The following is a 13,935-nucleotide window of genomic DNA, read 5'->3' as shown; positions in this document are numbered from 1 at the left end:
CAGGTGAATGTTTGGTGGGAAGATGGAGTACAAACACTTTATTTCTGACTCCCACTGGTCTTCTGTCTTTTCTCCAGCTGCTTGTTGATTCCACTCGGCTGAAGCTCTGTTGGGTGAATAAGCTTCGTCTCCAACAGCAGAGCCAGTTGGCTGGAGGCTCCATACTGCATTAAAGAGAGAGGGGGGGGCATTAATTCAGCTCCGACAACACATCAGCTGTTCAGTCAGACCTCAGACGGAGACCGTTTATTGTTCTGAACATGGATCCGTGATCCAGATACTCCAGTTAGATTCAGGGTTCCTCCAGGTGCTGACGAGTTTTAAAGGGACATGTGAAGCTTTTGACCCAAACGGCCTGATGTCAGTACCGATAGAGAATTTCTGGGATCGGGACACGTGTCAGCACTCCGAGGCGATGCCCTCCTCGCAAACCAGACTGTGGAGGAGCGGATCCGTCTCTGATGGGATCATGTGACCTGGAGCGCTTTACTTTCCATGTTTAGCGCCCCTAGTGGCCAAAAGTTAGACGCTGTCCCTTTAAATTTAAGACTTTAAGACCACAAAGAACAGAATCACACCGGCAAAACGGCCGACTCCAAAAACATCAGCAGTGACCTCAGTGTGAAGGGTTGCTTCGTCGACGCCACCTGCTGGGAGCTTCAACCCGAACACACAGTTCGCTGTTTGGCTTTGAAGTCGGCGATGAGTTTCATGGGACATTTCCCGACGCGATTTATCGCAGTGTAGCGCAGCTGGAGGCCAGCGTGTTGCAGACCAGCCTGTCAAATTTAAAGACACTGCAGAACGTTTCCCATGTCCCCGTCAGCGCCCCCCATCTTCCTTTTGTTTCTTTGCTGAATCAGCAACGTTACGTGTTCAGAACATCCAGTTCCTTATTATACCATGAAGCTAAACGTCACGTATCGTGTCGGTTTCTCAGCCTCGGGACGCTGCTGAGCAGCAGCGGCTCTAGAAATACACATGATGCTGCTGTGTCATCGAACCATAGACCGTATATGAAAGATGAACAGAGCCTCCGGCAGTAAAAAATGAAGCCTATGCAGAAGTGCATAAACCAGCAGTTCCCCCTTCATCCACTAGGGGCTGCAAAACAGCAAATCCCCATAGACTCCCATGTTAAAAAGACCAACTTCACAGCAGGAATAAACATGTTTACAGCAGAAATAAACATGTTTACAGCAAGAATAAACATGTTTACAGCAGGAATAAACATGTTTACAGCAGAAATAAACATGTTTACAGCCTGGTACAAAAATCCATGTTAGGTTTAATAGGTCAGGTTTACCTTCATGACAACTGTGGGGGGAGTGAATTTTTTTCTAACTCGCCCGTTTAAAAGTAATTTAATCTTGAAATTCGTCATATTTAGGGGCGGGTCCTTTTGATTGACAGGTACACGATCTCCCGCTTCAAGTCAGAAGAACGTAGAACTGCGGTTTTTAGCCGGTTAACAACGTGACTTAGCTTTAGCCCGCTTACCTCCGTTAGCTGGTTAGCTCCTGTTATCTCCGGGTTAGCTCGGTTAGCTCTTAGCTACAGGCAGCTCGGAGTTCGCTGGATGTCAATCATCCACCAGCCCCCCCTCTCAGCTCCACCTCTTTGCCCATATTTGTATTTTCTGGGCGAGACGACGCACATGACCCTGCCAAGATGGTGACTGGAGCTTCAACTCGGTTCTTCAGAAACCTACAGGTAACGTCACGGAGGCTCCGCCCATCTTTTATATACAGTCTATGCATGTAACACGTCCGGAACGGCGAGTTTTAAAAGGTAAAAAAAAAAGTTACGAAATGTGTCTTTAAGTATTAAAATCAGATTTATAATATCATGACGAAGAGGCGGCGGGAAGCTGTGGATGGTTTCCGTGTTTCCATCCGTACCGTCTCTTTCTCAGTGGGATTCCTGCGCCGGTGGTCCAGATACTTTCTGTTGAGCTGGCTGATGTCATGCAGGAAGGCCCGGCCTCGCTTCACGTCAGATAATCGTTGCTGGAGTTCAGCTTTCTCCTTCTGCAGCAGCGACACACTCCTCTCTGCCCTGACAGACGGAAACACACGTTTGGAGGTGGAGCTGATGTCAGGATGATACCTCCACATGTCCCGTCTGGTAACTACGACGGTTAAACACGTTCAGCTTCTGCTCACCTCATCAGCTCGCGCTTGGCATCCAGAAGTCTCTGCGTCTTTTTGCGGATCAGGGAACCCACCTGACAACGAGAACCAGTCACGTCTCATGTTCCTTCAAAAGTTTGTATTTAAAGGATTTTAACCCTTTCATGCCTGTTTTTACCTGATTCACTGCTCTATTATCACTATTTCTAGATAAAAAAAAAAAAAGTCTCATTAAATCACGTTTTAGCCTCTAGATATAACCACTGTTATGAGATAAAAAGACAGTCTGTGAAATTACAGGCTTATTTATTAGATGAAAAGGTAAATTATGTCCTCTGTTCATCACTACAATCTGGCTGCAGAAAGTCTGATGCACGAAAGGCTTCCAGTCAAATAAAAACGTAAAAACAAAAAGATTTTATTAAAGAATTGCACTGAAACGTCCTAAATAACGACAAGACTGAAATCACACTTTAGTCCATTATTTATAATTTTACATTAATAATGCCACCAAATATTCAATTTACCACAGATTTATTGTTACTACCATGAAGTTTGTACTATTATCATCAACAGCATGTCAGTCCACATGCTAACATTACGGTCGCCACGGTTACCTTTTTGTTCTCTCGTTTCAGGACCTTCAGCTCCTTACAAGACGAGATCTGGAGGAAAACAAACGCCAGACGATTTGATCAGACCACATATACATGACTTTACTCAGACTGCTAGGAGTAATCAGATTACAGCAGTAACCTGACACAACGTGTCTACATGCACTTCTATGCAAAGTACATTTTTCAGTCTGTTATCGGATGTTTTCAGTAGTAAATGTACGTAGTGATGCAATTTCTAGTTATTACAGTCCTTTATGGCGCCTGCAATGTAAGCATTAGCTGCCAACGTCAGCATTAGCTGCCAACTTTAGCATTAGCTGCCAACTTTAGCATTAGCTGCCAACTTCAGCATTAGCTGCCAACTTCAGCATTAGCTGCCAACTTCAGCATTAGCTGCCAACTTTAGCATTAGTTGCTAACATCAGCATTAGCTGCTAACTTTTAGCTAATAAGCTGCAACATGGTCCATGTTTTTCTGTTATAATCCGTCTTCTTGCTGCTGCAAGCCATCCTGTTTATCTTGTTCCACACGTTACAAAGGCATAGCTTTGCCTTCTTAAAGTAAAAGAACTAAAACGATGCAGTTTTTTGCACATGCAGAGGTGTAAAAACACGAAGTAAACCACATAGACTGGTCTACGTGCACACACACGGAGTATTGGGGAGAAATCTGCGTGTTTTAATGTGATTTCTATAATAATGTGACGTCGCCTGATAAAGCCTAATCAGACTATGATGTCTACATGACGTCTACATGACCACCTGATCTGATAACTCCAGAAATCAGACACAGTTCTGGTGTGCATGTAAAGCAGTCCTGCTGCTGTGGTTGCTGGTTCAATCCCTGCCACATTTAACCCACTCCAGTCACTCTGCAGCGCAGGTCAAACCTTCTCCAGGAGCTGCTCTTCAACGTTGCTGGAGAAAGAACGGATGGACCGCTGGACTGACGGGGACTCCACACACTCTCTGAAAACACACACCGATGCAGATTAGCTCGCTTTGACAGAACAGGGTTCCTTGAGGTAAGATGGTGAGATTATTTGGAGAATGACAATGTTTGATGTCTGCATTTCCGTACATAAGGGAGCAGAACGTATGACGGATATTCTGGGCTGTAGAACCGCTTCTTTCCAGCGGTTCTGTTCCAGTCTTTCACATTAAAACTACTTAAAACGCAGTTTCTGATAAGCTGAGGATGATACCTCCATGTGTCCCGTCTGGTGACTACGACGGTTAGACACACAGGAACTGTTCGGGTTTGTACCTGTACTGGTCACAGAACTGCAGGAAAGCGTCCAGAACCACCTCCATGTCCGTTGCTCCCCGACCAGCAGGTCTCCGCTTGTCGCTGCCGGCTCGTTCGGCTTCTCCTGCTGAAGACTTTCTGGATCTGGAGCGCTGAGATGAGGACTTTCCGGTCCTGCCCCAGCTCGGCATCCTGGCCTTCTGTGGACTTTGTTTCTGAAAGAAGGACAAACGGGTGAAATATGAGAATAAAGCCGACTTTCCTGCAGCAGCTGTTTGTCCATACCCAGCTGGTATCTTCATCCATGTCTTCATCAGAGGACAGAACTCTCCTCCTCTGCTTCTGGACTCGGCCAGAGTCGCCTTCCTCCTGGAACAAATCAGTTTAATCCCAGATCATCATCGCTCCTCCACCGTGCTGACAGCTGATACGAGGTGTTTTCTTTCTCTGTGCTCTGATTCGGGTTTCTATAAGCGTGTTTTTTTTTTATCACCAAAAACCTTCAATCAGATTCTTCTTGTTGCACCGGTAGCACCGGTGTGCTACTAAAACCTAACCCTGGTTCCAGGTGAATGTTTGGCGCGGTGTGGCGTCTCCACGGTTTCTCACAGCTCATTCCAAGCAGCTGCTTTTTACCTCCATGAGGATAAACCTGAACTTCCTTCTCTCTGGAGGAGAGGGAAGGTTCCTGATGCGGAGCTGGATTTCTGCTTCCTCACCTCTGACCGACCATCGCCGCTCATGTCTGATGGAGGTTCTGTCTCCTCGTCCTCCAGCTGCTGACGTTTCTCTGATCTTATTGGAGAAAGACGAAAACGTTCAGCACCAAACAGGACTGAAAAACTTGCTTGTAAAGATCGCTGTGGGAGTTTATTGTGGTTTATTTAGTCTGAACTGCTCCTCTGCGTGTTACTGTTTATGATAGAGTCACTTTCTACTGAAAAAAGAAAAACAACAAACTGGTTTTTGGAGCACTGGTCTGTGATCGACACCCGTCTACGTGCACTCACCTCGCCGCAGACGTCAGCCTTGAACTCGCCCTCCTGGCGGGCTTCTCTCCAACCGGGTGGCAGATTTCTGTCGGGACGGGCTGATCGCTGCTCTTCATCGCCCTCTTCTTCCTCCCCTCAAGGCCTCCTGCAGGTCCATCCCTGCCCGAACTGGAAAATAAGCCATGATCACGTCTTAAAACAGTCATTTCAGAGCAGAAAGCGGCCGATTCTGTTCCCTCTACCTGGATTTTGACTTCACTTCAGGACTTTTCCTGCTTCTCTTCCTCTTCGCCTCTTCCTCTTCATCGTCCACTTTCCTTTTCCCAGCAGCTCCACGCTGCTTTCCGTCAGTCTCTGCAGTTTTAGGCATCTTCCTTCTTCCTCCAGGTCTTCTGCTGACCTGTCCCTCTTCTAAAACGTTAAGATCTTCCTCCACAGCTGTACTGTGAAGAGGGTTGCCTGGGAAACAAAAGATCGCAATGTTTTTATAAAACACCTCTCTTCCCCCCACTGTGAAGCATGGCGGTGGCAGCATCATGCTGTGGGGATGCTCAGGAAATGAAGGTAATGGGGGGCAGGGCTGAATGCAGGTTAAAGCTAATCAGAGAAAATGTCGAGAGGTCAGAACATGTCTGGGAGTAAAAGGAGCATTTCAGAGAGGTAGAGTCTCTCAGATGGAGGAATGACAGAGCTTCACCAGTCCGACACAAACTGGATTTAAACATGAGGAAAAATGTTTGAGACTTTGAAGATCCCACATCTACACTGCACGATACTGTCAGAAGAGAACCAGAAGGAATCTCTGTATTCTGGGACAAGGCTGGATGCTGGTGATGTTCTGCATTAACAGCAGACATATCTACTGGAAACCAGTGCATGGACTCAGGAAGCTTCCAGAAACCAGTGTGAACCCAGTTCATGCAGGTTAAAGCTCCATCATATGTGAAGAGGATCCAGAAACACGCCGTCTTCTCTGGACCAAAGCTCATTTAAAATGTTCTGAGTGGAAACCTGGATGAAGATGTGGAATAGTTTGTGGACAGCATGGACGGCGTGTCCTGCAGACTAAAGAGGAGAGGGAGCATCCAGCTTGTTATCAGCCTGCATCTCTGATGGGATGGGGTTGCATTAGTGCCGATGGCGTGGGCAGCTTCCACATCTGGGAAGCTCCATCAATGCTGAAACATCTGCTCCCATCCAGACAACGTCTCTTTCAGGGAAGACCTTCCACCATGCTGGACCACATCCTGATGGTGGAACAGGAGAACTGGTCCAGCAGGACCACACTGAAACACATCCTGATGGTGGAACAGGAGAACTGGTCCAGCAGGACCATGCTGAACCACATCCTGATGGTGGAACAGGAGAACTGGTCCAGCAGGACCACGCTGAACCACATCCTGATGGTGGAACAGGAGAACTGGTCCAGCAGGACCACACTGAAACACATCCTGATGGTGGAACAGGAGAACTGGTCCAGCAGGACCACATCCTGATGGTGGAACAGGAGAACTGGTCCAGCAGGACCATGCTGAACCACATCCTGATGGTGGAACAGGAGAACTGGTCCAGCAGGACCACGCTGAACCACATCCTGATGGTGGAACAGGAGAACTGGTCCAGCGGGACCACGCTGAACCACATCCTGATGGTGGAACAGGAGAACTGGTCCAGCAGGACCACGCTGAAACACATCCTGATGGTGGAACAGGAGAACTGGTCCAGCAGGACCACGCTGAACCACATCCTGATGGTGGAACAGGAGAACTGGTCCAGCAGGACCACGCTGAACCACATCCTGATGGTGGAACAGGAGAACTGGTCCAGCAGGACCACATCCTGATGGTAGAACAGGAGAACTGGTCCAGCAGGACCACGCTGAACCACATCCTGATGGTGGAACAGGAGAACTGGTCCAGCAGGACCACGCTGGACCACATCCTGATGGTGGAACAGGAGAACTGGTCCAGCAGGACCACGCTGGACCACATCCTGATGGTGGAACAGGAGAACTGGTCCAGCAGGACCATGCTGAAACATCCTGATGGTGGAACAGGAGACCTGGTCCAGCAGGACCATGCTGAAACATCCTGATGGTGGAACAGGAGAACTGGTCCAGCAGGACCACATCCTGATGGTAGAACAGGAGAACTGGTCCAGCAGGACCACGCTGAACCACATCCTGATGGTGGAACAGGAGAACTGGTCCAGCAGGACCACGCTGGACCACATCCTGATGGTGGAACAGGAGAACTGATCCAGCAGGACCACGCTGAAACACATCCTGATGGTGGAACAGGAGAACTGGTCCAGCAGGACCACGCTGAAACACATCCTGATGGTGGAACAGGAGAACTGGTCCAGCAGGACCATTCTGAACCACATCCTAATGGTGGAACAGGAGAACTGGTCCAGCAGGACCACGCTGAACCACATCCTGATGGTGGAACAGGAGAACTGGTCCAGCAGAACCACGCTGAACCACATCCTGATGGTGGAACAGGAGAACTGGTCCAGCAGGACCACGCTGAAACACATCCTGATGGTGGAACAGGAGAACTGGTCCAGCAGGACCACGCTGGACCACATCCTGATGGTGGAACAGGAGAACTGGTCCAGCAGGACCACGCTGGACCACATCCTGATGGTGGAACAGGAGAACTGGTCCAGCAGGACCATGCTGGACCTCCAAGCTTCACCAATCTGAGACAAGTCATGTGTGGAAGAGGGGATGCTTCACAATGCTAAACATTTTACAGATGTGTTGCTGCAAAATGTTTTCCATGAAGGAGTAAAAACGCCTCAGTTTGAACATCTGATATGTTATTTTATGTCAGACACAGATGACAGAATCCTAAAGTTATTAGTTTTGATTTTGGCATTGATGATCAGGGGAAGGGTTGTGTGCGTGTGTGTGTGTGTTTAAATGTAAAACTGTTTTTAAATTTTTAATGTTAAGCACTTTGATATGCTTTGGTATGAGAAGTGCTATACAAATAAAGTTTGATTTGATTTATGTTCTATTGGGAATAAATGATGGGATTTCCTACATATTTCATTCTCTTTTCACTTCTATTTAATTAAAATAATTTCTGGAAATGGGTTATGTTTGTGTATTTAGAGGTGAATATTTTATAACAGGACATATCTGAACCATGAATTGACTTCTTCCTCTTCATCATAGTGTTCACATTCAGACTTTATGGGATAAGATGAAGAGGGGGACAACAACATGGACATAGAGACGAAGACTCACTGCTGTTTCGCTGCAGACCCTCCATGAAGCTCTCTTTGTCTACAGCAGACAGGTTGGGAGAATCCATCTGAACACAACATATTTACTTCAGCTGAACACAGAGCAGTATGAAGGTACAGTCCAGTAAATATGAAGGCAGTGAATCCAGATCATCATGTCTGACATTGAGTTGATATAAGATGACTTTAAACTCACCTGTAGAGTTTCTGGAAGCACCTTGGCTCCTCTGATCTTCCTGCTACTGGGAGAAGAAACAGGTAATGTCGACTTATTTAGCCCTACAGACATGGTATGAGTTCACACGATAAACATTTAAAGCTTTTAGTAAAAAAAACAAAAAAGTTGTTATAAACACACAGCGGCGCGTTTCTACTAGTTTCACTATTTTCCCTTTTAAATGGAAAATCAGCAGCTAAGCTAAGCTAACTCCGCTAACAGATTTACGTATATTTACATGAAGTTAGAAGGAATCTGGCTAAAAAGTTTTCACTTATTCCATTTTACCTCATTGATAACAGATCCGTGTTTGATGACGTCGTTTTATTGATTCCGCATCAGCTTCGCGCAAAACGGTTCAAGCTCTGGACTGTACCATTCCACACGCCGGGTGGGGTGGGGGGTTGGATGATTGGATGAAAACTAAGATAAAAGGAACCTTATCGTGTCGTGGCGACTTAATATGCACTGCATTATTTAAAACGTTCATGTACATTTTTATATCATGAAAACAATTTCCAATATTTTGCAGCGAGTCTTCTGAAAACACGTGAAAACACCCCCTCGAAGGGATTATCTCAACTCCCGTCCTACGGAGAGCGAAGTGGTTCATGATTCACCGCTTGGACTAATTACTGCAACAGAAATAGAAAATAAAGCCTTTTTTTAAAAACAAAAACAAGAGTCTAAACTGTACAAACGCCACAATCTAAACACAATAAACAAATCAAAACTAGAATAAGACTCTGATAAAATCAAAACAATACATCAAACAGCTGTTTATATGTTTTAATTAAAATTTTACAAAAGTATGACATGGCAATAAAATTATGGCTTAAATTAAACGTTCAAGTTTGATCAATTTTGAACAATAACGATATATTTTTTCTTCTAAAATAAAACAAAATTTCAGAAAACACTTCATTTTGTGTCATCATACATAAATCGAAAGTACAATACATTTGTGTTCATTTATAAAAAGATGAGGAATTAAAACTAAAGTATAATGCACTGTGAACCCTAGAAAATAAACAAAAAATCCAAAGGAAGAATAGTTGCGTTACAAAAGTAATCAATAAATGGCTCCAAAACTAAATGAAAGTATCAACAAGTCATTTTTACCTAGTTTCTCTGCTGTCAGAAATCTGGGTGTAATTTCTAACTTAATATCCATAAGTCAAACAGGACAGCACATTTTTCATTTAAAATGATCTTTTATTGCCCTGTGTACCTTCCTCTCATCCAATGGTTGCTGGGATAGATTCCAGCTTTCTGCCACCCTTAATTTGATTAAATGATTTTTTAAAAATGAATGAATGATCTAAAGCCTGTTCCATCCTCCACGAGAAGCAAGAACTGAGTTCTTGTTCTCGAGGCTGCAAGAACAAGAAAAAACTTCTTGTTCGGCAGGTCCATCCATAGAAGCAGGTCTGCAGCGGGGAGGGATCACTGCGGGGGGGGGGAGTCTGCTTTATATGCAATGAACCCGGTTGTTACCTCCGCCGAGGAGGTTGTTTTCCCGGCGTCTTTTTGCTCAAGATGACTTAAAAGGTTACGGATGGCTTTTTATAAATATTTCAAGAGTTGTTGCAAATGTAAAAATGAAGAACTGATTACATTCTGGTGGTGATCCGGATCACCGTTTGGATCCAGGAATGTTTTAAAAGGATTATTAAACATCGTGCTTGGTGGAGGTTTCCGCTCTCCGAGTTTCTAGTTTCAGATTTAACGAGCAGCTTCGTCCGCGGCAGGGCGGGTCGTGCACACGGCTGGGTCCGAGTGTTTTATTGCAACATGTAAAAATGTTCGTACTTTCTCACCACCTCGATCAGCTGTTTTATCAAAACAATCCGTTTTGCCGGCAACAGCAAACACACGGAAGCAGCAACTCCGCTTCCTGCTTTCTCCGTGTTAACCACGCCCACCTCACATGTCCGACCAATCACACGACACTTCTCGCAGCCCCGCAAGAAAAAAGTTCTGCCAGCCTGATGTGTCAAGACGTGTCCTCAAACACGTCCGCGAGAACAAAATGACGTCATTTTCTTCTCGGAGCCTCGAGAACAAGAAAAAAGTTCTCGCTTCTCGTAGAGGATGGAACAGGCTTAAAACCTCACCTATATGGAGGTAAAAAAAAGTGCCACAATGAAATCCATAAATACAGCATTGAATAATGACTTAAATCTAACGTAAATTAATTTTTTTTTTATTAAATTAATTGAAATCTAACTTACTTCATAAATTAAATCATTTAATAATTTTCAATAATTTATTTCCAATTTTTAATCAATTTCTGAGGGATAAAAAAAGTCCTCTCCAAAAAGCGTTTATAAAATATAAAAAACTGATTTTCTCCCTATATTTAATTAATTATATTTTCAAATCAACTTCTGTCAAAATTAAAACTACCAAATTGTGCTTATATTTTTATTTTATTTTTATGTCTAATTATTTTAACCAAATAAATTGCAACTTGATGACAAATTATTAAAGGGTTTTTAAGATATTGAAATCATTTTAATAATTACATACTTGGTAGTTTTGATTGGGACCAAAGTTCATCTAGCTAACAGACCCCAAATTACATAAAAAATATTACTACCAATAATAATCATGTTTTATAGCCGTTTTTAAGAGGATTTTTCCTCCCCTAATGATCTGAAAGGGTAGTAAATTTGTCTTGTTGGATCTTTAAGAAAATTTAAATTAAAAATTCAAACTTCCATAAGAGAAACACATTCTATTCTATTCTATTGTCATTCATCAGACACTTTTATCCAAAGTGACATTCTTACTACAGCCTGATTCTTTATGAGCAAACAACCAGAAATTTGGGCAAAACTGGAGACAAAAGGTTAAAAAAGCTCCAGATGACCAACAAGGTTTAAGTAATCAATTATATATCTAAATCATTTCATGTGTATTTATTTCCAATATTAATTAAAGAAACATTTAAATAGATGTTGATATATTTATTTATTCATTGAATGTATTTATTTCTAATTTTAATAAGTGATATTTAATAAATTATTTAAAGCTGGTTTAATGTATTTATTTGTGTCACTTTTCTGCCTCCATACTCCGGTCGCCTGAAATATCAGGAAATAAATATTCACTTTTGTTTTATTTTTTATTTGACAGGGTTGTAGCACATTGAAACCCTAAATAACTTCTAAATATTCCAGATTTAATTTCCCTTTGGGGATTAATAAAGTGTTTTCATTCATTTAATTTCATTTTGCCAGAAAGTTAGGTTTTATCCGTTGTCCCTGGTCAGATCTTACAGAGGCTCCCTGAGATACAGTAACTCTATCTTACACTTCTCTGATCTCTGTTTCTGGACTGATCTTACAATAGTTTAACTTTATAAAATGTTAAATGAACTGGCAGCAGCTTTTATTAGCAGATCTTCATGGCGACACCGCTTTACTCTGGTTTAAACCAGAGTTTTTCTCTGAATGATATCATTTTGCTCTGCTATCACATTTCCTAGTTGTTAATGTGTCATTTTTTAACTACTCTTTTGTTTTATTTCGACATCCCTGCCGTCTGTGGAGCCCTTTGGTCTAAAATGTGAGCGTCTGTTTAGCTTATATTTCTTGAGATTTCAGATGCTTCATTCCACTGATTAAATCATGTGTTATCAGAAATCATCACCATTTACACATGTTTACTTGAAATGTCGCAGGTTTTGTGGTCACACAACGGACACTTTTGGTCCTTTTTCCTCTCAAACAACCTGAATGTGTTAAAAACAAGAAGTGTAATCTCTGGCTGTTTTACTGCTGATGACTCAGCAGGTCGGAGAAGTTCTCCTTTATCTGCTTCCCATCGCGTGCTTCTTCCGAAACACCCTCCGCTCTACATTGTGATGCCGGCGTACAGCTCGTCTATCTGAGATCTGAAGCGTTGGCGCATTTCGTTCCTCTTGGCCTTCAGGGTGGGGGTGAGCAGGTTGTTCTCGATGGAGAAGAGCTCGGTGTGGATGTAGATGGCCTTCACCTGGAGGACACAGCATGTTAGAAGTTAGATGATGAAGACAGCAAACTGATGGAGGATGGGATGGCGGCGGGTTCTAGATAATAGCTAGCCTAAAGCTAATCCCTTCAATTTATTCAGCATTTTATAGCTTTCCATTTTATTTCATAGTTATTCTCAGTATGTATTTAAAGAGACTCGATGGTTTCTGAAATGCAGCAAAGCAGAGAGAAAAAGCACTTTGTTCATTTTACATGTTTATTCTGTTAAACTGCGCTCTACGTGTCGTCTGAATGAACATAACGTAGACACTCCTGGCCTGCAGATTTACACGATGAAGAATATATGAGTTGTACCTGCTCAAAAGACTTGAGGCCTCCTTCCTTTCCCAGCCGCAGCATGTCCTCCAAGATGGCTGCCTTCACTTCCTGTACACAGAAGGAAACATAATTATTCATTCTTTCATTCATTATCCGAACTGCTTAACCTGATGAAGGGTCGCGGGGAAGATGGAGCCTGAAACACACAAACACACACACACACACACACACACATATATATATTTATATCTATCTATCTATCTATCTATCTATCTATCTATCTATCTATCTATCTATCTATCTATCTATCTATATATATATATATATATATATATATATATATATATATATATATATATGTGTATATATCTATCTATATATATCTATCTCTATATATATATATATATATATGTATATATACTAGGGGTGGGAAAATCAAATCAAAAAATCAAAAATCGGGATTTTTTTGCTTCACAATTTTAAAATGGATTTTTTTGTATAAAAATATATATTTTTTCAAATAAATAAAAATAATCCATTATAAAATTTTTGCCATTTTTATTGTTTTTATTGATCTTTTAACTTGTCTTCTTGGGCGTTATAGCAGCAGAATGATGGTCTGGCTACTGTGTTGTTTTTTCCTCATTGAAATGAAAGAAAATGACGAGTAAAAAAAAAAAGTTGCATACATTTATTTTGTTTTTAAAGGTGGAGTATGTAAGATTTTCAATATTTTCAAAATAAATTAACTAATAAAATAACTACAATCATAATTAGAAAGGTTTTTGAACATGTAGGTTCCAGTCTGTTCATATTTGATGCGTTATTAAATTACAAGTTTAATTAATGACAAATGACAAAAAGCACTTTTTTTTACTGGTAGGCAAACATTTAAGAAGGGTCTTTGTCATTAATTAAACTTGTAATTTAATAACACATCAAATAGGACAGACTGGAACCTGCATGTTAAAAAAAACTATCTAATTATGATTGTAGTTATTTTTTTCTTCATTTTTTTTAAAATGTTGAAAATCTTACATACTCCACCTTTCATCTACAAAAATCATCAATATCAAAGAATTGAAATCAAATCGGCACCCAAAAAACGGAATTGAATTGAATCGGGACAAAAGCATATATATATATATATATATATATTATACATATATATATAT

General features: G+C 42.1%; 1 protein-coding gene across 1 annotated transcript in view; it reads right to left on the bottom strand.

Moving 5' to 3' along the window:
* Positions 1-12,323: 12,323 nt before the first annotated feature.
* LOC306763427 (long-chain-fatty-acid--CoA ligase 1-like) overlaps positions 12,324-13,935 on the bottom strand; it is a gene marked incomplete at its 3' end in the record, with an annotated part of 58,617 nt that continues 57,005 nt past the window's right edge. The window contains exons 21-22 of the mRNA XM_079250221.1: positions 12,797-12,868; positions 12,324-12,464 (exon numbers count right to left, since the gene is read on the bottom strand). Of these exons, the coding sequence (XP_079106347.1) occupies positions 12,324-12,464; positions 12,797-12,868 (213 nt within the window). The remainder of the gene's footprint in view (positions 12,465-12,796; positions 12,869-13,935) is intronic.

Source organism: Telmatherina bonti (genome assembly GCF_933228915.1).
Source record: "Telmatherina bonti genome assembly, chromosome: 12".
NCBI classification, from domain to species: Eukaryota; Metazoa; Chordata; class Actinopteri; order Atheriniformes; family Telmatherinidae; genus Telmatherina; species Telmatherina bonti.
The sequence above is the reverse complement of the archived record's forward strand: the minus strand, read 5'-3'. Positions and strand labels throughout refer to the sequence as shown.